The sequence below is a fragment of the Aspergillus piperis genome (genome assembly GCF_003184755.1).
Source record: "Aspergillus piperis CBS 112811 unplaced genomic scaffold BO85scaffold_2, whole genome shotgun sequence".
NCBI classification, from domain to species: Eukaryota; Fungi; Ascomycota; class Eurotiomycetes; order Eurotiales; family Aspergillaceae; genus Aspergillus; species Aspergillus piperis.
Window position 1 is genome coordinate 2,188,036 of NW_020291592.1, and position 27,819 is coordinate 2,215,854.

Below are 27,819 nucleotides of genomic sequence, written 5' to 3' on the forward strand. Positions count from 1 at the left end.
ATCAAGAGAGAGCCCATGGCGATGCCCGTCGGCACTCGGCAGACTTTCCCGAACCGGTCCAACGTCTGGATCCCGCTTCAGCAAGAGCGGATCCAGATCTGAGCAAACGTCACGGAGTGCATCAACGGCCTGAAAAAACGATTTGGGTCGCAGAATACAACGACCTGCCAGGAGTGTGGTCGCTATACAGTCAAAATGAAAAGCTTACGGCGTGATTTCTCGTCGAATCCGCAGGCAGCAAATGTCACCAGCAAAGTCTTCGTGAGATCCACGAAAAGCGGAAAAGTTCAAAAGATCGTTCGCGAACTTTACCTCAGACAAGACATTCCTTGCTCGTCAAAGCTTTGCTCGACATGCGCCTCTACTGCGCCAGCGGATGCTAATGGAAATAGTGAGATAAGCAGATCGAACTTTTGCTCAATTTGATGGCTAATGCGACACAGTCACGCCTTTCGTGCTCTCGGAGCAGCCCGCGGGCACCAGCGCTTTCCCCCGCGGTCACTACCTTGTCCCCGATACCAATGCGTTGCTGAATGGCATGGATCTTTTCGAACATACCGGAGCCTTCTATGATGTTATCATTCTCCAAACCGTCCTCGAAGAACTGAAGAACCAGTCCCTACCCCTCTACAACCGCCTGCTCTCTCTGATCAAGACCGACGAAAAGCGGTTCTATCTCTTCTTCAACGAGTTCCGACTGGAGACCCACGTCCGGAGAGGACCCGAAGAGTCGATAAATGACAGAAATGACCGAGCTGTGCGAACAGTGGCCAAGTGGTATGCCGAACATCTCAAGACCACGGTGAAGAAGGGGAAGAAGAACGACATTCCGGCTATCGTTGTCATCACGGACGACAAGGAAAACTTGCGCAAAGCAAAGGAGGAAGATGTGACCGCATTGTCACTGTCAGACTATGTGTCTGGCTTGGAGGACTCGGATAGGCTACTTGATATGATCAACGAGTCTCGGGAGGCAAGGGAAGCGAAGGGCGCACGCGGCGAACTTTTCTACCCCGAATACTACTCGATGTCTAAGCTTATGACCGGCATCAGAGCTGGAACTTTGCACCAGGGAGTCTTCAATGTTTCACCTTACAACTATTTGGAGGGCTCTGTCAATGTTCCGGCGTTCGACAAGCCCTTGCTCATTCTGGGTCGTGATAACAGTAACAGAGCCATCTCTGGGGATGTTGTTGTTATTGAAGTACTTCCCAAGGACCAATGGAAGTCGCCATCTACCAAGATTGTCGATGAGGAGGCGGTCACCAAGAACGACAACCCTGATACCGATGATACCGAGGCAGTGGTGTCGGAGAGAGAACGGAAGGCCTTGCAAGAAGAGGTCAGGAAAGCTCATGGGAAAAGCTCGGAGGGAAAGCCGCAACCGACAGCCAAGGTTGTTGGAGTCATGAAACGAAACTGGCGTCAATATGTCGGACATGTCGACGCCGGTTCGGCAGGTGCTCAGGCTAGCAGCGGTCGCCGTCAGCAGACCGTCTTCGTCCTCCCTATGGACAAGCGTGTACCAAAGATTCGAGTCCGTACTAGACAAGCTGGCGATCTTATGGGTCAACGTATTCTTGTCACCATCGACGCCTGGGATCGCGATTCCCGATACCCCACCGGCCATTTCATTCGCTCACTAGGAGAACTGGAGACTAAGGGTGCGGAGACAGAGGCGCTGCTCCTTGAGTATGACGTTCAGTACAAGCCATTCCCGAAGGCTGTCCTCGACTGTCTTCCCGCCGAGGGTCATGACTGGAGGGTACCGGCTAGCAAGGATAATATTGGCTGGAAGGGACGGAGGGATCTAAGAGATCTCCTCATCTGCAGTATCGACCCCCCAGGCTGTCAAGATATTGATGACGCGCTTCATGCACGGCCATTACCGAATGGCAACTTCGAAGTCGGTGTCCACATTGCAGATGTCTCTCACTTCGTCAAGCCGAACAATGCAATGGACCTGGAGGCCAGTCTCCGTGGAACAACAGTATACCTAGTCGACAAGCGTATTGATATGCTGCCCCATCTTCTCGGTACAGACCTTTGTTCCCTTAAGCCCTACGTCGAGCGGTACGCGTTCTCCGTCTTGTGGGAGATGACGCCCAACGCAGAAGTGGTATCTGCAGACTTCACCAAATCGGTCATTCGCTCTCGTGAAGCCTTCAGTTACGAGAAGGCCCAGAAGCGCATTGATGATCCTACGCAGAAAGACGAACTTACCGAAAGCATGCGCACTCTGCTCCGCTTCTCCAAGATTCTCCGACAGAAGCGCATGGACGCGGGTGCACTGAACCTCGCCTCGCCAGAAGTCCGCATCGAAACCGACAACGACGAGGTGGGCGATCCTCTCACGGATGTTAAGACGAAGGCCATGCTCGAGACCAACAGTCTTGTTGAGGAATTCATGCTTCACGCCAACATTACAGTTGCTTCCAAGATCTACAGCACCTTCTCTCAGACCGCCATGCTCCGACGCCACGCCACCCCTCCCCCGCAAAACTTCGAAGAGCTTATCAACCAACTCACCAAGAAGCGCGACATGAGATTGGACGTGTCCAGCTCCCGTGCCCTCGCCGACTCCCTTGACCGTTGTGTTGACGAGAAGAACCCCTTCTTCAACACCCTTGTCCGCATTCTCGCCACCCGTTGCATGACATCCGCAGAGTACTTCTGCGCGGGGGCCCACGCAGAGTCCGAATTCCGTCACTACGGTCTAGCCTCACCCATCTACACGCACTTCACCTCCCCCATCAGACGTTACGCAGATCTTCTAGTCCACCGCCAACTCGCATCAGCAATTGGCTATGAGGGCGAAGATGGCCGCGCCGTCGTAGAGGGAGTGATGACCCGGAACAGACTCGAAGATATCTGCCGGAACATCAACTACCGTCATCGCAATGCCCAATTCGCCGGCCGCGCCAGCATCGAATACTACGTCGGACAGGCACTCAAGGCACGCGGAGAGAAGATGGCAGCCGATGGCGTGGACGGCGGCATTGAAGAGGAGGGCTACGTCATGCGTGTTTTCGAGAACGGCGTTGTTGTATTCGTTCCGCGATTCGGTATCGAGGGCGTGGTACGCTTGGAGGATTTCGTCCTTCCGGATGACGCTGCCCTCCGCACCGTCGACGAGCGACGGGAGCTGGTGACGCGCCGACAGAGCGACTTCGATATTGAAGAGTACACTCTTCGCGTTTCCAACAAAGGAAACGCCGAGTCGGGGCCCAGCATGTCTGTGGAACTGTTCCAGAAGGTCAATGTCAACGTTAGCTCTGTCAAGGAAGAAGGTGGTCGCGGCGCAGGAAAGAGGCGGGTTAGAATCCTGATTTTGGGAAGCGATGCCTAAACTGGAGATTAAAGTTACTAAAATAATGACATGACTACAATCTTTCTGGTTTGCAATATCTACCATGACTAGAAGACGTCTATCGGTGCTTTATGTAGGATCATTGTATGTATGTATGTATGTATGCCTTTATGTACTTCTATGCTAGTCTCGAATGGTAATCTAGACATCCTATGCTCTCTAGTCTAGTCTCTTGTAGCGTCTTCTTCCTTCTCATCTAGACTGATCATACTCTCCTCAAGGCCACCATCTGACGCAGCAAATGAAATGGCGCCCAGAGTTGAGTCTCCTTCACTCCTGATGCGGGTATCCCAGGTGAAGGATCATATTCTTCTCCCTTCTGTGCAGGTTCCTCCTCATCTTTCTTCTCTATTCTACCGGGAACCATCATACCAGGAGCCGCCCCCTCCTTCTTCTCAGACCGCACAAGCTCCCCTATCTTCCATCCTCGCACGAGCCACAAACACGCCGCACCACCAATGTACATGAACCCCGTAAAGATCTGCACTCTCAGATACACCGAGTCGGTAGATCCATTATCCCTCAGAACAAGCGCAATAGCCTCCGACACGGTCGTGGGAGGTACCAGGACCAGCCACGTAATGCTCAACCCACTAGGGAGGTCTCGCAGACCGATAATCTCCGCCAGCACAGGGGTAACGGTCGCCCAGTAGGTTCCTGCAACAGTGCCGACGAGGACAGCGAAAAAGCAGACCACGCCCATACTGCGAGCGAAGATCCAGATTACCAGACAGAACAAACCACAGAGGAATGTTAGGAACGTGGCGATGTTGATCCGACCTAGCTTATCACTGAACATGCCCACGATGGGGCGCCCGAGGCCCTGGCCGAGGTTAAGCAGGGCGCTGACAATACTGCCCTGGTGGGAGGAGAGACCGACGGAGAGGGCGAAGTTGGCGAGGCTGAAAAGCACGGCGACGTAGCCTAGCATGCTGAAGATGCCCCATCCTAGAAAGAGGAGGAATTCGGGACGCTTGAGTAGGGGTAGGGAGAAGGCATGGTGGCGGCTTCCGATGTCCTTGTTTCGATCTCTGAGGAGGTTCGCGCATACTAGGTTGACGACGCATGCGATGATTCCTAGGATTCGGAATGCCCAGCTTAGGCCGAGTCGGGGGATCATGGCGCCAACGGCTAGGGAGTAGATTAGTCCCCCTATGCCGGAGCCGGCTGCATTGATGCCCATTGCCAGACTGCGACGGCGGTGGAACCATTGAGGGGTTATGCCTACGCTTCCGACGAAGAGGAAACCCATTCCCCAGCCGAAGCAGACGCCTTGGCTAAGGAAGATGTGCCATAGTTCGGTAGCGAAGGATGAGCCGATTAGGGAGAGGGTTTCGAAGAAGACTCCGAGGTTTAGAACTAGGCGGGTTCCGCAGATGTGGATGAGATGTGTGGCGAGAGGAGCTACTAGGAGGGCACAGGAGATGCTCAAACCGCCGGTGAAGGCGTAGGCCAGGGCAGAACCGTTGGCAAAGACATTGTGCGAGAGGTAATAGGAGAGAAAGACGCCGTAGCTCTAGATCTCGGGACGAGTGCGTGTGTGTGTTAGTCCTTGTATCGGAGCAAATAATCTGGAATAACCAACGCTGTTGATTCCCCACGTGTGCGCATTGATCCAGAAGACGCAAGCGACACAAATCCAGCCATAGCCACCGTCTGGTACGACGTCTTGCTCATATTTGGTCTCCGCATCTTTGGGAGCCGAATCCTGTTGTTGTTGCTCCTGTACTTGCGACAGGGGATCTAGATTTGGAGTCTCATCGTAATCTCGAGAATGGATGATGTCGATTGGCGTATTATCTCCCATTTCGAGATAACTAAAAACTAAAATAGGTCAGGAGAATATAGCACGCTGCTCTAGACCACAGCTGTTAACTTCCAGGTACGGCATCGAGGACGCTATCGAACATTCACATGAAGCCTCCAGCAGTAGCCAAGAAAGTCAAGTGGTAGAGCAAAACAGAAGTCGAGCGGGGATAGAGATCGAAGAATCGCATGGCGCCGGTTTTATGGCAAGGGTCCAGGAAAACCGAAGGCCTAAAAGTGCCGATGTGTCATAGAGAGCCCGAAAAGAAACAAGATCCTCGGTCATACGAACCAGTTAGTGAGCCCTCGGCCATAAGCGGTTCGGTGATTAGTGCGAGAACTCAGTCTGTGACTGGTTTGTTGATTGGGTTTAAATCCATCCAGGATTGAGGAAGATAGCGCCCATGGGTCCAGTTAGCGCAACCGTCGTGCCGATTGACCCGTGCGGAGTCCGGGGGAACACGAGGCGGTCCACACATGAGAGTAAATTGGTTTGAGCTGCAGGCTCATTTGAAGCTGTTAGATAGATCTGTTGGCGATAGATCAACTGTGTAGTATGTTTGATGCTATGTGTTCAGGTATTCCGTATGGGTCCTCGGACATCCATACATGTGCATGCTCCTGCCTTAAGCTACTAGTAGCTAACGTTGGGGAAGTGCGTGATAAGGACTGGCAGTACCCATGTTTTATCCTTGTAGCACTATGGATTATTCCTTATGGCAGAATATTTAATCCCATGTCACATTAGCAGCTCCCACCAGCTTCAATCAAAGAAGGACACAGCTGCTTACGATTTCATCACTTGCTGCCACAATATTTGTACGCGCCTCATGTTGGTTGGATAGATTTCTACGCTTGCAGTGTTTGTTACTATTCCCAGCAAGCATATTTTGACTGTTCGGACTGGTTATATGCCCCGAATGGCAGGCACCTTGATTGATTGTCCTCTTATGCTGAAAGGTTGAGAGGCTTTGTTACTTCCGTCGGTAGTAGAGTGAGACGGACTCGCTAAGGTATTGATGCTGTGTACCAGACAATGTAGCCTTCACATGAATCTGTACTTGTTACTAGGGCAGTAGCATCCACTGAAGAAGAGTTGGCTGTACCTAGACAGGTTACACAGACGCATACTGCGAGGCATAACTCGATCTAAGGGATCCAACGACGCGAACTGGTCAATGTGTCCTATCCAAAGCTGCATAATTGACCCACAGTTATTTTTGCATTGCCACTTCCCACCCATGCAGACGGACATATAACCCGTTCATTTCAGAGGGAGCAGATAAGAGGACTAAATGCACCCAGTACTACTAGTAGGGCTCTATCAGACTTGAGCCAGTTATCCAACGTGACTACCAAAAGAGGAATAGCCTGTGGGATGCAATGAGTCAGCACGGCCCCGCGTTGCCTTGAGAACCGGAACCTGATGTTTGCAGTGTTTGGTTGGGCGCTTTGTTGTCCCTCGGCGGGAGGAATTGTTGGCCATAGCTTCTGTCCGTCTTGTCTTTCCCATCGGTACCCCTGCCTGTCACTCAGTACTAACTAGTATCCATGAGCTCATTGAAACTAATCATTATTAACTACTCACTAATTACTACCTCTGACGCCGCGCTAACTCTCTAACCCTGTAAGAACAACGCCTTATCGCTCTCAAGCAAGGAAAGCGGATCTAGTTGGGCAGATCCGATCTCTCTAGTTGATTCCATACCTGGCCCACTGCCCAGCCACCCATTTGAATCTCATTGGCTCTATTCGATTATATTAGACACTTACTTCATAGCTCTGCGACTGAGAGCCAACTCATCATCCTACCCCTTCCTGATATCCCCCTCTCCCTTGGTATGATCTCTCAGGTTCAACCTCCATGGCCAGTATGATGCATAGGCCTCAATTTCACAAGGCCAGGGACGGCCAGCGCAAGGTCTCGCCTCCCGGTCCAACTTACATGTCCAATGATCAGATCGGTACGTGTTTACGCTGCTGCGATGTTGAGTCAGAAGCATTGTCTGCGCTTTCCGAGGGTGTTGGCCGAGCGGCCGGCTGTGGGTTGACCTGGCAACATTTATTAATTCCTGGCGTAACAGCGACCTATCTGAAAGATCTGCGGACGAATCGTCCTGCCCGCCCCGGCGGATCCAGGCCGCTTCCTTCGAGATCAACTGGATCGTCCTCTGACACTCGGGAGGATCTCCCTCCACGAGCAGCGTCTGCAATGTCGTCGTATGGACATTCGTATATGCACTCGAGCACACCAGCAGCTGAGACCGAGCATCCTCGGGCCACCAGCTCACTTTCTAACCATAGGCCAACTTCATCTCGGGGCACAATGGGCAGCCCTATCGGACGACCGTTGGTCCAGGAACCAAGAACAGTCCCCGTACGGCAGCATATCTCACCCACTCGAGCCTACAGCCGCGCTCTTCCTACCTCCCCAAGCGCCGCTTATCGTGAAAGCCCGCAACGGCGTATAGAGAAGGAAGAGGCAAAGTCCTTGCGAGATGCCTTACAACAGATGGACCTGGAGGATGACGTCGAGCTCCATGCAGCTGCACAAGATGAAGCTACCGAGCTGGTGTGGATGCACCAGAACCCCGGTGTTCCCTATAAGAACCCATATGCACCATACCACAATCCCGATTTGGACACGCTCCAGAAAAGCCCAGATAGGAATAGTCAGTATTCGCGTGGCGAGAGGCTGGGCTCTCCTACTCCACGACGGGGCAGTCGTCGTCTTGCCTACCAGGGATCGACTATAAGCTACAACGGTCCTAGCAGCATCCAAGAGTCGGACGAAAGCCCGGCACATGATGAGCAGGAGTCTGCCATTGGAAGGGATATTCCCAGCCCTAAGAAGAACGGGACTCTACGGAAGAACCTCAAAGTCAACTTTGCGTTGCCGCGGGACGAAGTGTCCACCCCCCAGAATACCAGCAGCAGCCATGGGCTGGGCTTGGCGAATATCGGTAGAGATTCATCCAAAGGCATCTTTAGGAATCCAAACGACCAGATATACGAAGAGCCTCAGCTTTCGCCTCAGAAGGACGAGAACACTCGGCCGGACTTCTCAAGGTCGGACTCTTCGGCTTTGAGAAATAAGCCACGCAACGCTCTTCCTCGCGGTTCTCGTCCTCTACCTAGTCGGTTCAGTAGCCTTCCTTTTGTGGACAAGCTGGCTCGCTTCGAACTTCATAAGAACCCTCCAAGCCAGTCAAGGAATCCAGAGTATAGAATGAACGACCCGCTCCCACAACCTCCTACGGCAGGCTCTGAGGTTGAGGAGCAAGAGTCCCCTATGAAGAATGGCCTAGAAATCCGCAGCGATGACATTCGAGCAGCTACTAGCAAGAAACTCAAAGATCGGAGCACTCGCCTACCGATGCCAACCGCTGTGAGTGATCGTGCTGGTCGGCCGATCGTGAGTTTCGATCCGACTTGGAAGCCAACTGAGGCGCAAAGCCCGCGCAATCGAGATAGCTTCAAGGGAAGGGATGCAACGCCGGACGTGCCTTCTCCCGAGCCTGCTGCTCCCACTATTGAGGTATCCGAGGCACCGTCAATCCCAGTTATCAACTTGCCAGACGACAAAGAGCCCACTATCTCTGAGATGGCAGGACCATCCCAGAACACAAGTACTGGTGGAAAGTCACCGTCAAGCCCACCCAAGAACAACGAAGCTCCCAGGCGATCCCCGAGAAAACCCACTGCAGGGTTGCAGAGTCGGTGGCTATCCACCTATAGCCGCTCTGGCGTTCCCACCGCAACATGCGAGGCATGTTCTCTTCCAATCTCAGGGAAGATTGTGACCGCTGCGGGTTCACGTTTCCATCCCGAGTGCTTCGTGTGCCACCATTGCCAAACTGCTCTGGAGTGTGTTGCATTCTATGAGGAACCTGAAGTGAAACGCCAAGAACGTCTCGCGCAGGCTTCCAGCGATGATGAAGAAGCCCATGGACTGAGGTTTTACTGCCACCTTGATTTCCATGAGCTATTCAGTCCAAGGTGCAAGAGCTGCAAAACCCCGATAGAGGGAGAAGTGGTCGTTGCTTGTGGAGCTGAGTGGCACGTCGGGCACTTCTTCTGTGCCGAGTGTGGTGATGTAGGGTCTTCCCCTCTATTTTGTAATCGATGACTGCTAACATACCTCTTCTAGCCTTTCAACGCAGACACACCTTTCGTAGAAAAGGATGGCTTTGCATGGTGCTTGCAGTGCCACTCCCGTCGCACAGCTCCTCGGTGCCTTGGATGCAAGAAGCCAGTGCTGGAGGATGTTGTAATAAGTGCAGTTGGAGGGCAGTGGCATGATGATTGTTTTGTCTGCCACGAGTGCGGGGATGGATTTGGTCCCGACGGTCGTTACTTCGTCCGAGAAGGGGAACCGAGAAAGACAGCCAAGGGACGCATTATCGGCGGGCCGGTCCAATTGGCTGTCTGTGAAAGATGTGAAGGTATTCGGTTGAAGGCGTCGCCGTGATGTGGGTATCTGTCGGATGATGGATCTCCGGGGTCTGAGGCTCCAACAACTGATGACTGACGCCAGTGACATGATCATTGTGGCCATCTGCATAGAGTTGAGCGCAGTGCGCTTAACAAGTTGCATCATCCAAAGTTATACGGCCATTGTTTTTCCATATACGTCTCCAAGTTTGTTTTTTTCCTATTTGGTGCAACCTGTGAATTGCATAGCATCCAGCGGGAGTCTACGATAGCGTACACTTTAGGTGAACTTATGACAGTGAATGGTTTAAAAGACACATTTTTTTGCATCTTGCTAGCTGCAACCACAAAGAACCTCTAATCTGAAGGCTCTAAGTACTAATCCAGGCTGCCTGCATGGTTTTAGAGCCGAACCAGGGCTATTCCGGAAAAGGAAGGCTGACTGTCTTGTCATCTCGGCTCGAGGCTTCTCTCCGTCTCGCGGCAACTTGCCTGCGAGGGTGTGATTCCTTTGAACTAGCCTTCCCCATTTCCTAGATGGGCAACTAGGCAGCTTGACTTTGGCAAGATTCCCGTGTCATACGAGTGCCTCGAGTCGAGGCACCTGGATCTAGTTCGGCAAGACGGAGACGCTTGGATGTCAACCCCAGCTTTGCGGGGGTTCCCGAGCTTTTGCGGGGATCGTGTCTCCATTGCCGTCATCGCATCAAATTCGCATGTACGACCATCTATAGATTGATACGGCTCTTGCGCGGGGATCGGGAGATCTAGCTGCTGCAATATCCTTCGGATGACGTCTGATCCATGTCGAACAATGGCAGCTACAGCACCATATCGTTTCCCTGTTCGCAATGCCGGCATAGGCGTTGTGCCCTGAGCGGGCAGCATAAATAACCTGCAAGGAGTCGATGGTCTGGTGGTTGACATGTAGGCAGACCTGTCGGACTAAATATTGCCAACTCTTCATCTCTCAATGACACTTTCCCTCTATTAGTCTCTTTAATCATTGTTCAAACCAGTCCCTAATGGCAGAAGATTCGGATTACAAGCTCAAGTGTGATGCCTCTCTCTCAGAGGAAATAGAGAATGTGATTACCTCGCCTTTCTCTGCCGAGGAGGAAAAGGCCCTCGTGCGGAAGGTTGATCTGACTTTGCTTCCAACAATATGGATCATGTACCTGCTCTCCTACATGGATCGGACCAAGTCTGTGCCCCCAATCCTTCTACACATTGCTATAATTGCCTAACTGGTCTTACTATATCAGTATCGGTAACGCAAAGATCTCGGGTATGCAGGAGGATCTGGATTTGACATCCGACCAATATTCAATTGCTCTGGTTGTCTTCTTCATCGGATATGTTGTCTTCGAAGTTCCCAGCAAGTACGTTCCACTTCAATAACCGGGGATTCTCACACGCCAGTGCTGACCGTTACTCAACTACCTAGCTTAGTACTAAGCCACACGCGCCCATCGTTGTTCCTGACTGGTATCATGGTCATATGGGGAGCTCTAACCTGTGTGATGGGCGTGATAAAAGATTACAAACACCTTGTGGTATTGCGCGCACTGATTGGTAAGGCATCTTACTGACTTGTCCGTGGTGATAGTATGTTTATAACTTTGGCAGGCTGTGTTGAAGCGGGCTTCGCACCTGGTGTCCTTCTTGTCCTCTCGTCCTGGTACAAACGGACGGAACAATCGAAGCGATTCGGTGTCTACATATCTGCTGCAATTCTTTCAGGGGCGTTTGGATCTCTACTAGCGGCAGGTATTATCCAGGGTCTAGAGGGAGTTCAAGGAATAAGAGGGTGGAGATGGTTGTTCATCGTGGAGGGATCTGCAACTGTGGGAGTCGCGATCATATGTGCCTTCATTTTGCCGGATTTTCCGGCCACCTCTAGGCGCTTATCAGAACGAGAGCGACACGTGGCTATCGCACGGCTAGCGACAGACAATGTCACATCTTTGACCGAAGACAGCCCGGAGTTGTCACATTGGAATGCTGTTGTCGAGTCGGCTAAGGATTGGCGGACCTGGGGATTTGTGGTCGGATATATGGTATGGTAACCCCTCGGGCATACGCATGATGCCACAACTCTAACTTCAAAAAGGTCATAGTCGGCTCTAGCACACTTTCCTACTTCTACCCTACACTCGTGAAGGGCCTCTTCGGGGATTCATCCACTGAAAGGGTAAACTTCCTGACAGTACCGATCTACGCAGTCGCATTCGTCTGCACCGCCATCACCGCATACTTCAGCGACAAGATTCCCCAATGGCGAGGTCTTGTCATTGCTGGCTGGCTGAGTGCATCGCTAGCTTGTTCCATTGCAGTTTGTGTTGTATACAACTATACTGCACGGTATGTCCTTCTCGTACTTATGGCTGCCGGATTGTGGGCAACCAATGGAGGCACCCTTGCGTATGCGTCATCTGCATTTGCGAACATGCACCCGCAAGTAAGAGGCGTCAGCCTTGCGCTAGTAAATGCATTAGGGAATCTAGCCCAAATATACGGCTCGGTATGAACAATCTTGGGACTTTGTTGTTTGGCGTTCAGGTGACTAACTGGCAACAGTACTTGTTCCCTTCCTCCGACGGTCCGAAGTATATCATGGGGTTCTCGGTGATATCCGCAATGCTTGCTCTCGGAGTGGTTGTCTTTCTTGTGATACATGTCTGGTTTCGTCGACGTGCGACTGCAATCAGCCATACATGATGCTCCATGCTGGCCATGGGCTCTCTCATTGCAAGCATAGAGAAACGAAGTACCAACGACATGATGGAGACGATGTTATAGTTATTAGCCTGTGAAAGTACATTTATAAGCACTTGCTTTACGAAGCTAGCATTCGAGAGCTGTGTGTTGTTTAATAGTACTCCCTAAATTCGGGCCCTTTCCCTTCGAATAAACACAATTCCGAGCAATCAACGTCCAACACCACTCTGCTGCACTATAGAAGTCTCCTCCGAGCCAGACTCAGCCACTCTACAACGTGCCATCCCTGACATTGTAATATATACCGAAAGCAACACACCCACAAGACTATATGAGCGCATGTCAAAACAAAATATCATCCAAAACATGTATATAATAATTAACTTTTGTTAATCTCGCAAACAGAGAACATCCACGCCATAGATCTATACAAGCCAAAACAAGAAACACAGAAATCAAGCCCACTCCGGGTCCTCCTTCCTCCTAAACACAGCAACATACTTATTACCCTTATTCCTCGTAACCTTCTTCCCCTCCTCCGTCGCCTCCTTCATAACCTTCACACACTCATCCTTCTCCAACTCCTCCTCAGACACCCTCTCAAACAGCTCTTTAACCGTGGGTCCCTCATTCTCCGCCTCCTCAACCGCACTCTCATCCCGGAAATGTCTCAAAATCCAATGATGATACTCCTCCACATCCGTAATGGTGTACAACAGACCACCAGGGCGCAGCGCATATGCATACTCCGCATTCAAAGTCTCCGAGATAATGCGCGCCTTGTGCTTCCTCGCCTTGAAGTGCGGGTCCGGGAAACAGATGAAGATCTTCGACAGCTGGTGCTTGTTGAAGAAGTTCGGGAAGAACTTCATCGTGTTGCTCCGGATCGCCGAGATGTTCTGGTATCCTCCGGGGACGAGAGCCGCGCTGGCGTTCGGGTCGGGATGCGCCGGGGCATCGGTGGGAGTATCAGCGTCGGCAGCGTCGGCGGTAGGGGCAGGGGTGGAAGTCGAAGAGGTAGGTTGAGACTGTGATTGTTGTTGTTGTTTTTGCTGTTGTTGTGTCTTTTGTTGCTGGTGCTGTTGTTGCACGCGGAGAGCTTGGATACGGGTGTTTAGGTATTCGAGGACGGCAATGCGGATTTCCATACCTAAGATTAAAAGGTTCAGTTCGGTTCGGTTCAGATCATTTCACAATCCATGGCTTTGTGTGAGAAAGAAAGATGTAGATAGATATAACATACCGACCATCAATGTCTCCGGCAACAACCCCGCCAGACCGACAAGCAACCCACCAAATCCACATCCGATGTCTACGACCTCGACATCCTTAAGCAACTTTCTCGTTCCGATCAGGTTCGTCTGCGTGGCGTCGGGGTTCACGAAAGCAGGGAAATGCGACGCCCAGTCCATATGCGCTGGGCTGAGGGGACTAATACAAAGAAGAAAAGTTTAGCCCCGAGACTTTCATTTCATTCCATTCCACCACGCCCATTGGCCCTATTCACATGGCACAATGAGCAAGAAGTAACAACATACTAATTCAACTGATGATCCGAGAACGGATTCGCATGCGCCCGCTGACGATAGAACTTCTTCTTAGGGAGCTTGACATGGCCCACGGGGGCGGACTCATCCGGTTGCGCGACGACCGCTTCGGCGGCTTGTTTGCGGTACTCGGCGCGCTTTTGGCGCTTAGCGGGAGGTTGAGACATTGCGTATCTGAAGAATAATTGAGGGTGATAAGGAAAGTTGCGAGAAACTTGTTGGAGAAACCTATTGAGAAGGTGGGGGTGTGCGGTGCGGTGCGGTGCTGCGGAGGTTGCGGAAATTTCTAAGGCGGAGAAGTTACGTTAGTTCCATTAAGGTGGGTTGGGTTGTTGGCTGGCGGTAGATAATCTACTGACGTCCTTATCGATCACCACCGCTACAACTATCACCGTCAACGTTACCATTATCCAACCCATATTATATACCGAGTACTATTTGGCAACAGCGATCTACACACCTCAATTCTCTATCCCAATCATCGACAGACACAAACACCCACCACCAGAATGACAAGCGCAACAACGTCAACAACTACCACCCCACCCTTCCAATTCCCCCTCACGTACTCCTTCCCAGCCTTCTTCACCCCCCAACCCAACAGCACGACACGCACCTCGCAACTCCAGAAATGGTCCTCCCTGATCCAATCCTGGTGTCGGCACCACCGCGTCTACCGCCTATCGTTAATCGAAGCCATCGAGTCCCCGTTATTCCATAATGCGACGCTCCGGAAGCGCATATCCATGAGCGATGCGCGGGATATTCTAGACTGGATGGCGAAGAGTGAAGAGGAAGGAGGCGGAGGTAGGAGAGCGGAGTGGATTGATGGTGGGAGTAAGAGTGTGGCGTGGATTTGGTGGAAGAGGCCGGAGGAGTGGGCTGGGTTGATTGCAGATTGGGTATGTGTGTCTTTTATTCCATATCATTAGTTTCATCTGATATGTTGTGGGCGGTTGAGGGTTAAAGGAGGGATTGTGTGATTGCTGACTGCTTCATTTTGGTGTATAGGTGGAAAACACAGGCCAGAAGAATGTGGTGCTTACGGTTTATGAGTTGTTGGAAGGGGAGGCTACGATGTCGCAGGGTAGGTTGACTTGCTTTGCCTTTTTTGGTCATTGAGTAATGCTGGGATGGCATGATGGCTAACGGCTGGCTGGTTGGAATAGAATGGCATGGGATGGATCCCGATGCGATGCACAAGTCCCTCAACGTTCTCGTGAAACGGGGCAAGGCGCAAGTCTTCGGTAGCGAGGGCCAGGAGGGTGTCAAGTTCTTCTAAGTTAAGGATCGCGTAGGTCATCTGGCCTGATTACAGCATGCGGTCGGCTCGTGGCTCCATTCGAAAGCAATGTCCATTGGCGACGCTGAGAATACGGCAACTATCTTCATGATAAAGTAAGGGATATACAAAAACCAGATAATGTCCCCGAAAGAGCTCTACGGGTTTCCCGCTGTTCATAACAGGCGAATATGTTTCAACACAGCACTCCTAACACCGTGCTCAAGAGCCAGCTACTGCTCCATCTGATCTGCCATCTCCTCGTCCAGCTCATATGCATCTGCGGCGCGCAGCGTTTGGGACATGGCAATGTCAAGAAGCCAATCTACCCGGACTATCCGTGGTGTTTTGCCTCTGTTTAGGACCATCTGGCGGAATCGCGGCCACAGCTTGGTGTGGTCTGCAGAAGTGCTACTCAGCAGATATACCTCCTTGCGGCTGCGATCGTCGTCTCCAGAGCTCTCGTCACTCTCCTCGCGCTGTGATCGGTACGAAACGCGACCACGGAAGAGAGAGCATTCTCCTCCATTAGCATCGACAATGGACTTGAACGCATCAAAACCACCACGGATAGTCTCGACGCAGTGTATCTGATACCCTTGCAAAAGCTTGTTCTTGTTCTTTTTGGCGTTCATCTTCGCTTCCTCCAGAGAGAAACCATATTTCTTCTCCGAAGCATCATCTTTTAGTGGGAAATCAGCGGGTTCCAGAAGTTCGTCTTGTTCGAGGCATTGCGTGATGAAATCGATGCTCACAATAGCCGGGCCGTATGCAAGCGCGTTGACGAACTTGGGAGTCCGCAGGATAGAGGGGGCAGCAAGATGGGAGCATCTCCGGGCGTCTTGGACAACCAAGATGCCAAGCTCACGGAGCTGGCGCTGCTCACAGTCAGAGGGCTTTCTCAATTACAGACAGGTATAAGGAGGTGAACAAACCTTATCTGAGTCTTCCTTCTTCGGATTCCCAACCCATTTTTGATACCCTGTAATTAAAAGATGCATCGCGACAGACGGCTTACCCTTCTTCTGTCTCTTGGCTTCCGTGCTGTCCTCTTCATCGCTCTTGTCCTCCGCTTCCATAGACCGCCGCTTCTTGCCATTGTTGAGCGTGACCCGATCCTCGTCATTCTTCCGTCGACCACCATAGATCACGCCACCAACACGCTTCTTCTCTTTCTCGTACAATGCAATGTCCGGTGCGATTTCATGCAGTCGAGCGGTAGCGGCCTCCTTTGACTTCCGGCTACTTGTCGTGGACGGCGTGTCATTTTCCTTGCCTTCAGACGTAAGCCGGGCACGCGCCGGTGTTTGTAGCTTCTGATTATCACTTGTAGCTGTCTTGCGCGACTTTCCAGCCGCTCGCGGTGTTGCAATTTGCGGCTGCTGCGGTACCTCGCTCTCAGACTCTGTCACTTTCGCTGACGGTGGTTGCATGGTATCCGATGACTTTGCAGCGACGGTGTTTTGTTCCTTAGTCTGCATCGCCCGTCGAGGGCTCTCCTGCTCTCTGGCTAAGCTTTCACTCTGGAAGAATATACTTTCGAGGACCGTTCTGTCAAGTCTGGTCTGCCCGACAACTTCGCCTAAATTCGTCCTCTTAGGAAAATGAGTGTAGCGCGGATCAGAAACGGGTTGCAGCTTCCACTTTGCGTAACTCTCCTCCAACCATAGGTGGTTGATGACCTGCAGTCCCCACTCCTTTGCGGCGGCGCATTTCTCACTATTACCATGAGCAGTCACAAGATGCGTATTCTCCTGCTTTAGCGTCTTGGTGCATTCTGCGCCTGTCGCGGTGATCAGGTTCTCCAGGTATGCTCTGGCTTCGCCAACATAGTTGGACAAACTGATCTTGAATCCCTTGAAGCCTGGGATTCCGGACCGCGAGACAGGATAGTGTAGTAATCGCCGTAGAGGGGATGTCCAGGTGTTGTAGGTCATCAGGTGGTAGAGCCACGATAGGTTTCCGACGTCCTTGTTCAGCCTCGATGCCATGCGGTATGCGAACCCCTCTCTATAGCGACATATCAAGATATCCGCCTTTGAGACATCTGTCGTGATGGAGCCGCCACCATTCTTAATGATATCCTCGATAGACCCGAGAAGACGAGGGCCGATACCGAGGTCTGTTGATAGCATGACATTCTTATCTTGGAATACAGTAAGCGCTGGCTGCGCGTCAGGCGATTTGACAGACGAGGGAAGGTTGGCTGGGTTCGTCGTGGATGCGCCGATGATGTCACGGTTTTCTGAGGAACGGATGGGTGCATCTGGCGCTGCGCGGAGAATTTCGGGGTCGGGAAGGGTATATGGACGCTCGTCGATTCTTCGGCCAAGTTTTAGGCAGTCGTCGAACCTATGTTTGGAAACCATTGTTAGATTGACCCAGTCCCTTCGGTGACAATCCGTCTTACCAATGCGGAAGCACTATCTTAATATTCAACTTCTTGGCGGCGATTAATCGAGCCTTATCGGACTCTGCGGTCAAATCAACCAAATGCGTGACCTGCTGAGAGACCTTCGGGCTGTATATTCCACCCTTCGCCAGAACACCACCGATAATAGCTTCCTTATCGCCTCCTGGTATATCACCGCATGTGATCACCACGTCGTTCAGGAATAGCCGCGGATCAGGACTGTATTGGCGCGGATTTGCTAGCTTCCTCTTTGCTAGGCACGCATGCACCCAGTGTGGTTTGACAACCGGTATCAGGGCATCGCCGGCCGCGTCGAATGCAGGAAAGTCAATCGTGCAGGAGATGAGGTGAGTGAAATCGGAGAGGGGAGGGAAGGTGGCTGGCGGTTCATAGATCACAGTTTCTCCGCCATGTTCTTCGAATGTAGATGCGAGCTGTTAAATCAATAGTTCGTTCCTTTAGCCCGGGTGAACTGCTAATATATCGAAGGCTGTGGCTATCATACCTGATGTGCTGTGTCAGCACTGAGATCTTTGGAGCATATGATACAGACTTTGCACTGGCTGAAGAGTTGAAGCTCTCCTCCCTGCTCAGCCATTGTGTGGGTATTTGACGGTCAGCACGGAGATATGTTAAGTATGTGGTGTGCTTTAAGTGGAGCTAGTAGCATGGGCGAAAGTTATGTCTGGCTTGAGAGAGCAGTCGTCTTTTGCCTCTTGTGGCTTTGCGATGCGACGCGCAGACGCGCCGACACGACACCAGGTCACGTGTAGATAAGATACGTCGAAAATCGTCGATCTGTGCTGTCAGGCACGTCTTATCTACGTCGTCTTGGTCATGTATAGAGTATATTATGAGCTTTCAAGATTGCAAGTTCTGGTTTCAATAACTTGTTGGTGATGTTACGGTCTTGCGGACAAACAATAAGCAGGTAAGCCGTGGGGTCATGTCACGGAAGGAAGCCACTAGTGAATCAACTTCCCATGTGGGTACAACTATGTAGATTGGCAATGTGGTGAATTGTTCGCTCATAAGATTTTCTGTATGGACCTTCGCAGTGTCCTGGTCTGATAATACAGTGAGCAATGGTAGGGAAATGCAACCCAATTCGCTTGGATCTTCGATGATTTCTAGGGAGTAGTACTAACTAGTAGTAGTAGTATCATGACATCAAATATATATCTGGTTTTAGATTGGGAGTTACTCCCGCTACAGCCCACCCGCATGTCTGTCATCATCTTGAAGGAGCATCGACGTAGTACCTACAGAATCCTAGGTAGCGATAACCGACGAAAAGTGCCATAAAAAAGAAGACCACCTGCACATCCTATATATACTGTATGGCTTATATGCCAAAGCAAAAAAGACAAAAAGATATGACAAGAGTGGGATTCGAACCCACGCCATCTTACGATGATCAGGAAGCTGTGAAGCTAGGTATTAAGGTGGACCTTAACCTGACGCCTTGGACCAACTCGGCCATCTTGCCTGTTGATATATTAAGAGGTGTCTACTTTGACATTATCAATGGCAAGGCAACTGCAATATAACCCGATTCCCCAAGCCGTAACCGTTACTCTGTATTGTGACTAGTGGTATCAGCCGACCATTCACGTTCCCCGCCTGACATTACAATCCATCAAGCGATCGGCCATTTTTCCCCGGTCGCTCTTGATCCTGAGCCTCGGCTCATCGTCAGCCCCGGCAGTTCGAACCCTCCGATCCGGGGAATAACTGCTCCCCCTTGCCTTTAGTCCATATATACCAGAGTCGCCGTGGAGTCGTACGACACTACGAAGTTCACCTGATTGATTCAGAAAAAGAAATGTCGTTATCTTCACATTCCTCTGGCCCCTTTCGGGTCGTTGAGCATATCGTCGAATGCCAGCATATCAGAGAGTATCCCGCGGCGACGGCAAATGGCCAAGAAGATGTATTAAATCTGGTTGTGAAGCAATATATCCCGCTCGATAACCCCAACCCACAGCCAGGGGACGTAACGATTCTTGCTGCGCATGCCAATGGGTTTCCTAAGGTTTGAGGTCATCTCAACACTGAATCCAAATGAAGGTGACTAATGCATATACTAGGAGCTCTATGAACCTCTATGGGAGGAGCTATACGCTCGATTAAAAGCAAATGGCTTCCGAATTAGAAGTATATGGATGGCGGATGTCGCGCACCAGGGCGAGAGCAGCGTAGTAAATGAACACCTCCTGGGCAACGACCGTACGGAACCAACCCTTTTCTTTTCTCGTCAGCTGCCAGGACAATGCTGACGAGGCGCATATAGCCAGCTGGTTCGACCACCCCAGAGACCTCCTTCACCTTATCAACGTCAAGCGCAAGGAAATGCCTCGCCCCATCGTCGGTATAGGACATAGCATGGGCGGTGCACACCTGTATGCTTTCCCAACCCAACCCTACCACGAACCCATAACCTAACGCCTCCCACAGCGCACAGCTATGCCTTATGCACCCACGTCTCATTCACAGTCTAGTCCTCCTGGACCCCGTAATACAACGTGAATCCACCCAGCTCGACGGGCTCGAGATGGCCATGCGACAAAGACAACGGATCGCCAAAACGACCCAATTATCCACCTATCGACGAGACACATGGCCATCCCGGAAAGCCGCCGCGGAAGCCTTCAAGCGAAACCCATTCTACCTAGCTTGGGATTCCCGCGTCCTCGACCGCTGGATCGAGCACGGTCTCCGCGAGCTCCCCACGGCCATTCACCCACTAGACGAATCCCAGCAAAAGGAGGGAAGCGGTGACCGACCCGTCACGCTCAGAACAACCCTCCACCAAGAAGTCTTTACCTTCTCGCGACCCAACTACGATGGGCCCCCAGGAAAGAAGGTCCCCGTGAACAAAGTGACCCATCCAGATCTGAATCCCGATCATCTGGGCTCATGGCCATTTTACCGGCCAGAACCGTCGCGAGTGTTCGCCATGCTCCCGCATCTTCGTCCCAGTGTCTGCTATATCTTTGGAGGTAAATCAGATATGTGTTTGCCTGAGATGATGGCGGATAAGATGGCTGCTACAGGAACGGGGCTGGGTGGCAGTGGTGGGGCTCCTGCTGGTAGGGTGCGCGATGTTTATCTTGCCGAATTTGGCCATCTGCTTGCTCAGGAGGCTCCTAAAGAGTGTGCCGATGCGGCAAGTAAGTGGTTGGGTGCTGAGTTGGAGCGTTGGAGAACCGAGGAGCGAGAATTCCAGGAACAGTGGAGTCGGAAGTCAAAGGTCGAGAAGGTCACGATCGATTCTCGGTGGAAGGAGCATGTTCCGCGTCCTGAACGGCCGAAGAAGAATCCTGCCCAGTCAAAGCTGTGAATGGTTGATTGATCGTTTGTGGATAAAGATCGCACATTACTCCAGCGGTTGTATAGACTGTGTCCTCTCAGCAAGAGGTTAGATGTAACTACGTATATACATTTCCAGCGAGATACTTGCGTATCCAATGAAATACCCCGATAGAGAGATCTATATTTATCTCTTGGTCTCAATTTCTTATCTATAGGATATAATGGTATACTTCTGAGCAGCCCAGAGCAGGTCTATAAGCAACTCGATCAACAAAACTGTAAGTGAGCGATCATCCTGATGCAGAAGAGCACTCGAAGCTCCAGTCCTCGAGGCTCCTCAAGAGGTCAGGTCTAAAACACCAAAGAAATAAGGGTAGGAGTGAGTCCAGTTAATTTGACTTCTTGGCCACCCCGTTCGCGCCCTTGCCTGGGGCGCTGGTGCGGAGAACCTCGGGGATGTTCCAAAAGCGAGGCCACCAGAGATGGTACTCCTCTTGGCGGTTGTTCAAGCAGTGTCGGAGCCAGATGCCCCAAACGAGGTACATATAGGCACCAAGGCCAGTCATCAGATGCCTAGTAGATGGATTAGTATGCAGGGACAGCACGCAGGGTGTCAGCGCGAAACATACCACCAACCATGGCCTTCCAGTAGAATACCCCAGGGAAGACCCACTTGCCGGCGCCATCCGCGGATCTTCGAACAGAAGGCATTGTCCAGGCCCCAGATGGCAAACCCGCCCAGGAACACGCTCAAACCGTAGATAACCATGAACCACATGGTCTTGAGAGTCTTAATGTCCCGTACATTTTCGTAGTGTTGGTGTTCCTTGGTCGGAACAGGCAGGCCCTGCTTCTCACGCGCAAGCCTGTCCTCTTCCGTCGAATGACGCCAGCGAGGACGAAGCGTCACCTCCATGGTGTACATGCTGCGGATGAGGACGATGGCTGTCAAGATGCCATATGCGTTCTGGTGGAACAGGGGGTCCTGGAGGTAGTGGTAGTAGAGGGTGATGAAGATCGCCAAGCTGGCAAGAAAGATGCCCAGGATGACGCGAAAGCCATTCGGTCTGGAATATGAGAAGGATGCATAGCACATCAGACACGTGGTGTATATCATGGACAATTCATCGACCAGCTGCATGGGATCTGTGAGTTTCATGCACGGGTCAGCAATCTTGAACAACACAGGTTACCCCTCCCCCACTATAATACTTCACTTACATTTCAACGTTGAATGGAAGAGGAAGCTTCCAGTTCCGACCAGCAGATAGCCAAGGTAAGCGACCTGGAAGATAGAATCATGTCCATTGCGACGACAACTTAGGAAACCCTTGATTCCAAGGGCCATAAACAGCAGGTTTGTCAGCGTGTTGACGATCTCTGCGGAGTAGATGGTGGCATAGTAATCCTATCTCGTTCGCATGATGGTTAGCAACTTATTGTAATAGTAAGAGTGTGACCAAAGAATGAAGTGAAACTGTGCGCGCGCATACCTCCTCGCACCAATTCAGCGTAGATGTGACGGGGCTCCAATATCCTTCCCTGGAGGGTGGATATGGAATATGAGGGAGGAAGGATGCGAGAGGCATGATGGGTGACGGAGACTCAGCTCAGCTCTCCGCAGGGTGGAGGGATTGGTGACGTCTCTGGCGGACCACAATGGAACGACGGGAGTTACGAGCAGGAGGGCATAGCAGGGGTAACTTCTTGAAGAAAGGCCAGATTCCCGAAAGAGAGGAAAAGGAAAAGGCAGGGCAGTTAAGTTTGACAACTGAGGGTGGCCATCGAACTTACCAGTTACTCTGCCTTACCGGCTCCCCATGAACCGTGACGTCGACTAATACGCCCGATCTGCAGCCCAGTCGCCTAACGTCCAACCGAACCGGCGTGAATGTGACGGTTAAGTACGGAGGAAGGTATGTCACCCGCCATTTACGGGGTCCCTATTGGTTCGATGGGCCTGAGCGGTTTGCCGCCGGGAACAATGGGCGGTAAGATTACAGAGTAAGTACATCCGCCGTGAGCGTTGGCCAAGTGGAATGAATGGAATGGTGTTTTAACAACCTGCATTCTTCTGCATGCATAAACCATAGTGCCTCCCTATGTCTCACATTGTAAAAGGTGCTAAGACGGCACCTGCTCGGAGAAAGCTCGTGGATTGGATTATCTAACGTTGCCCAAATGCAGCCTACCTAGTATTTTCCTGCTGAAAATTTCCGTATTCCGACATGATCAGCCCTGTGACTACTGCTAGTCCTTCGTAGTACTGAACGTAATACTGGTAAATGGTAAGCAGTGAGCAGCGATAGGCCTGGTTGTTGGGTATAATATCATGAAGTAGACACAGCATGGATGTATCCTAGTAGTTCTTTAGTAGTGCCTGTCAGTCACTGCACAGGTACGTTAACCTTAATCTGAACCTGTACCTGTTGGTGTGCCACTTTTGGCAGGTCCTTACGCCGGAGATATCGGAAGAAGTTGAGAGGCGGCGACGGCCGCGGCAACTGTGGCTGGTGATCTGCAGCCAATCGAGATGCTTTCCGCCCGGCGCCAGATGACTTCACCAACGGCCCTCCGCTTTGGGTAGGAACGAGTCTACCGCTTCGTATCTACACCGTCTGTCACATTTTTTCCCTTTCTCTTTCTTACACTCGCTGAAAAGTCATTCTTATCACCTATCATCCTTGCAAATTCTGATCTCACGCCTCTTCGCTTTTGCCATGCTATCCTGATTACCATCAATGTGACCGTCACCGCTTCAAGCGGTCTGTCTCAATCTCAAATTCTTCTCCAGCCATTGTCGTGCAGTGCCCCGGATGAGTTGATCTCATCACGCGTGCCCGTCTAAATCACTCCTCTATCTATACACATTCTTAGCACTGGCTGCGGGATCCGAAGCCATGTCGAACAATGCGGTCTATGCTGTACCGCAGGTGAAAACCACCTCAACCTGTATGGCCACTCATCTACTATTTTCTCCATTGAGTAAACCCTAACGAACGATCAATCGAACAGCCTCTAAGACGACCTTCCACTTCACCGCAGGGCTCTTCTCGGGCCTTACCTCCTCCATCCTTCTCCAACCCGCTGATCTCCTCAAAACCCGTGTACAACAATCTCAAAACGCCTCCCTCCTTCCAACCCTCCAGGCCATCCTCTCCTCTCCGAATCCAATCCGCAATTTATGGCGTGGTACACTCCCTTCCGCCCTTCGCACGGGTTTCGGCTCAGCACTGTATTTTACGAGCCTCAACGCACTTCGCACGGGTCTCGCTCAATCGAATGGCATTGCTCCCGTCACCAATAGCTCCTCCGCACTGCCCAAACTGTCCAACACCGCCAATCTAGCTACCGGGGCTGCCGCCCGGGTTGCTGCTGGCTTCGTCATGATGCCAGTGACCGTGCTAAAAGTTCGTTACGAATCAGACTACTACGCCTATCGGAGTCTCTTCAGCGCGGGGCGAGATATAGTCCGGACAGAGGGATTCCGGGGCCTGTTTTCCGGATTTGGAGCTACAGCGGCGCGTGATGCGCCGTATGCAGGACTATACGTTTTGTTTTACGAGCAGTTGAAACGGCGACTGGCGGGCTTATCAGGTTCTTCGTCTGATCAGCAGCCACTGAAGTCGTCATCAATCAATTTCGTCTCTGGGGGATTGGCGGCCGGGCTGGCCACTACCATTACAAACCCATTCGATGCGGTCAAGACCCGGTTGCAGCTGATGCCGGGGCGGTATGGGAACATGATGCGGGCGGTGAGGTTGATGGTGCAAGAGGATGGAGTAAGAAGTCTATTTGGCGGGTTGGGGCTGCGGATTACGAGGAAAGCGCTTAGTTCTGCGCTTGCGTGGACGGTCTACGAGGAGTTGATTCTGAGGGCCGAAGTCCAGTGGGGATCAAAGGGAGAATAGGCTGTCTGTAGATTATAGTAAGGTTCTCTGTTTTAGATTCCTTAGAAGGGAAGGGGTTAGTTAGGGCCGGAGTTTGTTATTGTTATGGGTATAAAAGGGCCTCGGATACGGACTGCATGGGTCGACGTTTGGTCATCATCATCATCATTGTATCATATATATAGCAACTGTTCAAATCCCAACTCATGGAACGAAAAATCAAGACATCATGACTCGACAAATCATTATGCCAACATCTTGTATAGGATAGCTGTGCAAATGAACAAGAAGAGAACAAAATATTGACAGACGAGGCAAGAGAACACAAGAACCAAATCAGACTCATCAAATCATGGTATCACACTTCGTAGCGCGTCAAGAAAATTGCGAGATCAAGTGAAGATCCAGGCACGTGAGCCGGGGTTCTTCTTGCGGACCAGGTACATTTTGTCCTTCTTTCGGTCATTCACCTTCAGCTCGGTCAGGGTGCTCGAGTGCTGAGCAACAAGCTTGCCCTCACGCAGACGCCGCGAGTGAGCGAACAGCTCCTCCTGAAAGTCCTCGGAGATCCACTGCTTGATGATGATGTAGTTGCCGTCGAGCTGTTCACTGTCAGTCATCGTCGACGGTATCTAGAGTGTTTAGGGTTCAACTTACCTCGTCCCAGTCCCAGGGTAGACGGTAGGCAATAAGTGTGTCGGGGAGAAGATGTTTGCGGTGGACCTGCGCCAGTGAGTTAGATGAACAGCCTCAATAGGGTTATGGGGGGCGGGGGATGATTGCATACCTTGATCCAAGTAGTCCGCTGGGGCTCAGGTTCCTTTTCCTTCTCCTTCTCCTTCTCCTTTTCAGGTTCCTTTGGCTTCTCAGGCTCCTCCTTGGGCTTTTCCGGTTCCTTAGGTTTCTCGGGTTCCTTCTCCTTCTTGATGATCTTCTCCAGCTGCTCTTCGTCATAGCCGAACTCGAGTCGTAGTCTCTCCTTGAATTCGGCATCACGTCTCTTTCTCTCTTCCCGTTCGGCAATCATTCTCCGCTCCTCGTTCAGCTTCCACTCCTCGATAGCGGCCTGCTTCATCGCGGCTTCTTTGCGGGCGCGCTCCTGCTCAGCCAGGATCCGCCTGGCCTCTTCATCACGAAGCTCTTTCCTGATGCGCTCCTTCTCCTCCTCCTCTTCCATCTTGCGCTGGATCTCTTCCAGCTTCCGTTGACGCATCTTCTGGCTGAGCTCCTCCTGCTCCGCAGCCTTACGCTGGGCCTCTTCGAATTTGATGAGTTGGTAGCGATGCTCTGCCTCACGCTGCTCTTCTTCCATGCGCTGCTTCTTCTCGTACCGCTCCAGCCGTCGCAGCCGCTCACTGATCTCATCCTCGTACAGATCCTCCTCCCTCAGCAGCCGGAGCTCATGGTGATGATGGTGAGAAGGAGGTGAGCGATGCTCATGCTCCGGCGCCGGCGGAGGCGGGGGAGGCTGCTGCGGCTGCAACTGCTGCTGTTGACGATGCTGGGAAGTCTCACGATGACGAGCCAGTTCCCGCTCTAAACGGGCGATCTCCTGCTGATGACGCAGGAGCTCCAGGTCCTGACGGGCATCGTTCCTCTCGAGGAACCGCGTATCGAGCATCAGCTCATAATCCCTGGTAGGTGGGAGCGGTGATGCCTCCCGGGAGATACTACTCGGGCGAGTGCGAGCTCGTCGATGATCCCGCAACCTGGTCTCATCCTCCGACTCGTAGGGATCGATGTAGTTCTGCTGCATCTTGTGTTCCTGTTTCCGGTTCTTGGTGGCACTCTTGTTACGAGCGTCGTTCTTGGCATCGCTCTTCGCATCTGTCTTGGCGTCGGCTTTGGCGTCATACTTGTTGTGGACGTCGACGATGACGGCGACGGGCTGGTTGTTGCGTTCGCGCTCGCGGTCACGATCGGGACGACGACGGGCGCCCGTGGAGGCGGAGCGTTGAGGCGCGTGGTGGTCATGGATCACGGGGCTGAGGTAGGTGTTACTATGGATGTGTTCGGGACTCCAGCGGTGGCGGGAGATGGAGCGTCGACGAGTAGTGACTTTCCGGCGTGGAGTCGTCTCTACCATGGAGTAATCCGATTCGGAGAAGTCAGACTCCGAATCGGTGAGAAGGTGCCGTCCTCTAGGATAGGAGGAATACATGGCGGTGATTTTTTTTGCGTTTTGTATCTGCTCCGCCTATATCCCGCCTCCCTCTTCTATGATTATATGAGCAACTTGCTGTGTGCGTGGATAGTATAGTAGTAGAGGGTCAGATGAATAGGCTGGTGGGGTGTGACGTCGATAAGTGGGCAGCAAATCAGCCGTGGTGTGGCGGGAGACTGGCAACCCTGATCTCGAGCAGAACAAGATGCTGATGCTGCTGAAATTCAAGACAATTCAACGATGAAAGTCAGATTGAAAGTAAAGAAGTAGGTGAGAAATGGACAAAGAGGAAGAAGGAAGAGAAGAAAAGAGAAGAAGAAAAAGAAGTGGTCAAATAATAAGAGCGAAAACAAGAAAAAACCGGCCCCTCGTGCCTCGTAAACGCGGGCGCTTCGCTCAGCTGAAGTGGGGGATTGGCAAAGATTGGGCCGCCTTGGGGATCAGCTGCGGGCGGCGACAATTAAGGATTCAGGTACTTTCCCACTGGTGTCTTTGATCATAGGCAGAGAGTCCTCGATTTTACGCGAAGCTCGACCCCCTTCATGCAGAAGCGCTGAAGCTACTACTACGGAGTCGAATTAAACATTCTGTTTATAGAACAATTGACAGGCGATGGGCGGCTATTGACACTGTAGTATTGTGTAGGGTAGGTGGTCTAGCTATAGGAAGTAAAGAGTGAGATTGGTCTATCCCATCACAGCCATTTAAGTGACCAACAGATGGTTAGTCGATGGATGTTGGTAGTAGCTTCTAGCAGTCCGTCCAAAAGACGGCATCTTCCATTGTGCGAGTGAGTGAGTGAAAGAGAGAGAGAGAGAGGTTGGGCGTCTAAAGCGCCACCCACGCCAGTCATCAATCTCTCCACACCATCCTGCAC

At 51.8% G+C, this 27,819-nt stretch overlaps 13 protein-coding genes and 1 non-coding gene across 14 annotated transcripts; 7 read left to right on the forward strand and 7 right to left on the reverse strand.

Moving 5' to 3' along the window:
• Window positions 1-102: 102 nt before the first annotated feature.
• Window positions 103-3,505, forward strand: BO85DRAFT_474733 (exosome catalytic subunit DIS3). Its single transcript, XM_025662676.1, has 2 exons — window positions 103-391; window positions 444-3,505. Exons 1-2 carry the CDS (start codon window positions 196-198, stop codon window positions 3,347-3,349), a joined length of 3,102 nt encoding a protein of 1,033 aa, XP_025520138.1. The 5' UTR covers window positions 103-195; the 3' UTR covers window positions 3,350-3,505.
• Window positions 3,463-5,485, reverse strand: BO85DRAFT_129035 (MCT family MFS transporter). The gene is made up of 3 exons (XM_025653973.1): window positions 5,469-5,485; window positions 4,956-5,407; window positions 3,463-4,886 (listed from the first exon to the last, which is right to left on the reverse strand). The coding sequence occupies exons 2-3, from the start codon at window positions 5,175-5,177 to the stop codon at window positions 3,576-3,578; spliced, it is 1,533 nt and encodes a 510-aa protein (XP_025520139.1). The 5' UTR covers window positions 5,178-5,407; window positions 5,469-5,485; the 3' UTR covers window positions 3,463-3,575.
• Window positions 5,486-5,649: 164 nt separating this feature from the next.
• On the forward strand, window positions 5,650-6,146 carry BO85DRAFT_129049 (uncharacterized protein). The gene is made up of 2 exons (XM_025653974.1): window positions 5,650-5,902; window positions 5,968-6,146. Exons 1-2 carry the CDS (start codon window positions 5,733-5,735, stop codon window positions 6,068-6,070), a joined length of 273 nt encoding a protein of 90 aa, XP_025520140.1. The 5' UTR covers window positions 5,650-5,732; the 3' UTR covers window positions 6,071-6,146.
• A 534-nt stretch (window positions 6,147-6,680) lies between these two features.
• Window positions 6,681-9,929, forward strand: BO85DRAFT_445650 (LIM domain protein). Its single transcript, XM_025659313.1, has 3 exons — window positions 6,681-7,140; window positions 7,261-9,272; window positions 9,327-9,929. Exons 1-3 carry the CDS (start codon window positions 7,041-7,043, stop codon window positions 9,645-9,647), a joined length of 2,433 nt encoding a protein of 810 aa, XP_025520141.1. The 5' UTR covers window positions 6,681-7,040; the 3' UTR covers window positions 9,648-9,929.
• Window positions 9,930-9,965: 36 nt separating this feature from the next.
• On the reverse strand, window positions 9,966-10,507 carry BO85DRAFT_445651 (uncharacterized protein). Its single transcript, XM_025659314.1, has one exon. It carries the CDS (start codon window positions 10,496-10,498, stop codon window positions 10,127-10,129), a length of 372 nt encoding a protein of 123 aa, XP_025520142.1. The 5' UTR covers window positions 10,499-10,507; the 3' UTR covers window positions 9,966-10,126.
• Window positions 10,142-12,559, forward strand: BO85DRAFT_129070 (vitamin H transporter). Its single transcript, XM_025653976.1, has 6 exons — window positions 10,142-10,814; window positions 10,876-10,992; window positions 11,058-11,185; window positions 11,240-11,670; window positions 11,724-12,134; window positions 12,191-12,559. Exons 1-6 carry the CDS (start codon window positions 10,636-10,638, stop codon window positions 12,329-12,331), a joined length of 1,407 nt encoding a protein of 468 aa, XP_025520143.1. The 5' UTR covers window positions 10,142-10,635; the 3' UTR covers window positions 12,332-12,559.
• Window positions 12,478-14,168, reverse strand: trm8 (tRNA (guanine46-N7)-methyltransferase). Its single transcript, XM_025662101.1, has 3 exons — window positions 13,870-14,168; window positions 13,575-13,762; window positions 12,478-13,481 (listed from the first exon to the last, which is right to left on the reverse strand). Exons 1-3 carry the CDS (start codon window positions 14,043-14,045, stop codon window positions 12,787-12,789), a joined length of 1,059 nt encoding a protein of 352 aa, XP_025520144.1. The 5' UTR covers window positions 14,046-14,168; the 3' UTR covers window positions 12,478-12,786.
• Window positions 14,169-14,258: 90 nt separating this feature from the next.
• Window positions 14,259-15,277, forward strand: BO85DRAFT_129058 (ESCRT-II subunit protein VPS25). The gene is made up of 3 exons (XM_025653975.1): window positions 14,259-14,780; window positions 14,890-14,965; window positions 15,048-15,277. The coding sequence occupies exons 1-3, from the start codon at window positions 14,388-14,390 to the stop codon at window positions 15,158-15,160; spliced, it is 582 nt and encodes a 193-aa protein (XP_025520145.1). The 5' UTR covers window positions 14,259-14,387; the 3' UTR covers window positions 15,161-15,277.
• Window positions 15,209-18,257, reverse strand: BO85DRAFT_445654 (DNA repair protein Rtt107). Its single transcript, XM_025659315.1, has 4 exons — window positions 18,079-18,257; window positions 17,571-18,007; window positions 16,096-17,512; window positions 15,209-16,038 (listed from the first exon to the last, which is right to left on the reverse strand). The coding sequence occupies exons 1-4, from the start codon at window positions 18,169-18,171 to the stop codon at window positions 15,394-15,396; spliced, it is 2,592 nt and encodes an 863-aa protein (XP_025520146.1). The 5' UTR covers window positions 18,172-18,257; the 3' UTR covers window positions 15,209-15,393.
• Window positions 18,258-18,950: 693 nt separating this feature from the next.
• On the reverse strand, window positions 18,951-19,062 carry BO85DRAFT_t42. Its single transcript has one exon. It is a non-coding gene; the product is annotated as a tRNA-Leu (tRNA).
• A 218-nt stretch (window positions 19,063-19,280) lies between these two features.
• Window positions 19,281-21,089, forward strand: BO85DRAFT_389658 (putative toxin biosynthesis protein). The gene is made up of 4 exons (XM_025656749.1): window positions 19,281-19,608; window positions 19,664-19,802; window positions 19,867-19,975; window positions 20,031-21,089. The coding sequence occupies exons 1-4, from the start codon at window positions 19,399-19,401 to the stop codon at window positions 20,914-20,916; spliced, it is 1,344 nt and encodes a 447-aa protein (XP_025520147.1). The 5' UTR covers window positions 19,281-19,398; the 3' UTR covers window positions 20,917-21,089.
• Window positions 21,050-22,639, reverse strand: BO85DRAFT_445656 (ceramidase). Its single transcript, XM_025659316.1, has 4 exons — window positions 22,382-22,639; window positions 22,110-22,296; window positions 21,518-22,034; window positions 21,050-21,461 (listed from the first exon to the last, which is right to left on the reverse strand). Exons 1-4 carry the CDS (start codon window positions 22,475-22,477, stop codon window positions 21,278-21,280), a joined length of 984 nt encoding a protein of 327 aa, XP_025520148.1. The 5' UTR covers window positions 22,478-22,639; the 3' UTR covers window positions 21,050-21,277.
• An 830-nt stretch (window positions 22,640-23,469) lies between these two features.
• BO85DRAFT_445657 (putative mitochondrial carrier protein) lies at window positions 23,470-25,110 on the forward strand. Its single transcript, XM_025659317.1, has 2 exons — window positions 23,470-23,838; window positions 23,902-25,110. Exons 1-2 carry the CDS (start codon window positions 23,789-23,791, stop codon window positions 24,797-24,799), a joined length of 948 nt encoding a protein of 315 aa, XP_025520149.1. The 5' UTR covers window positions 23,470-23,788; the 3' UTR covers window positions 24,800-25,110.
• BO85DRAFT_129147 (uncharacterized protein) lies at window positions 24,985-27,079 on the reverse strand. The gene is made up of 3 exons (XM_025653977.1): window positions 25,566-27,079; window positions 25,436-25,501; window positions 24,985-25,380 (listed from the first exon to the last, which is right to left on the reverse strand). Exons 1-3 carry the CDS (start codon window positions 26,937-26,939, stop codon window positions 25,171-25,173), a joined length of 1,650 nt encoding a protein of 549 aa, XP_025520150.1. The 5' UTR covers window positions 26,940-27,079; the 3' UTR covers window positions 24,985-25,170.
• Window positions 27,080-27,819: the final 740 nt, after the last annotated feature.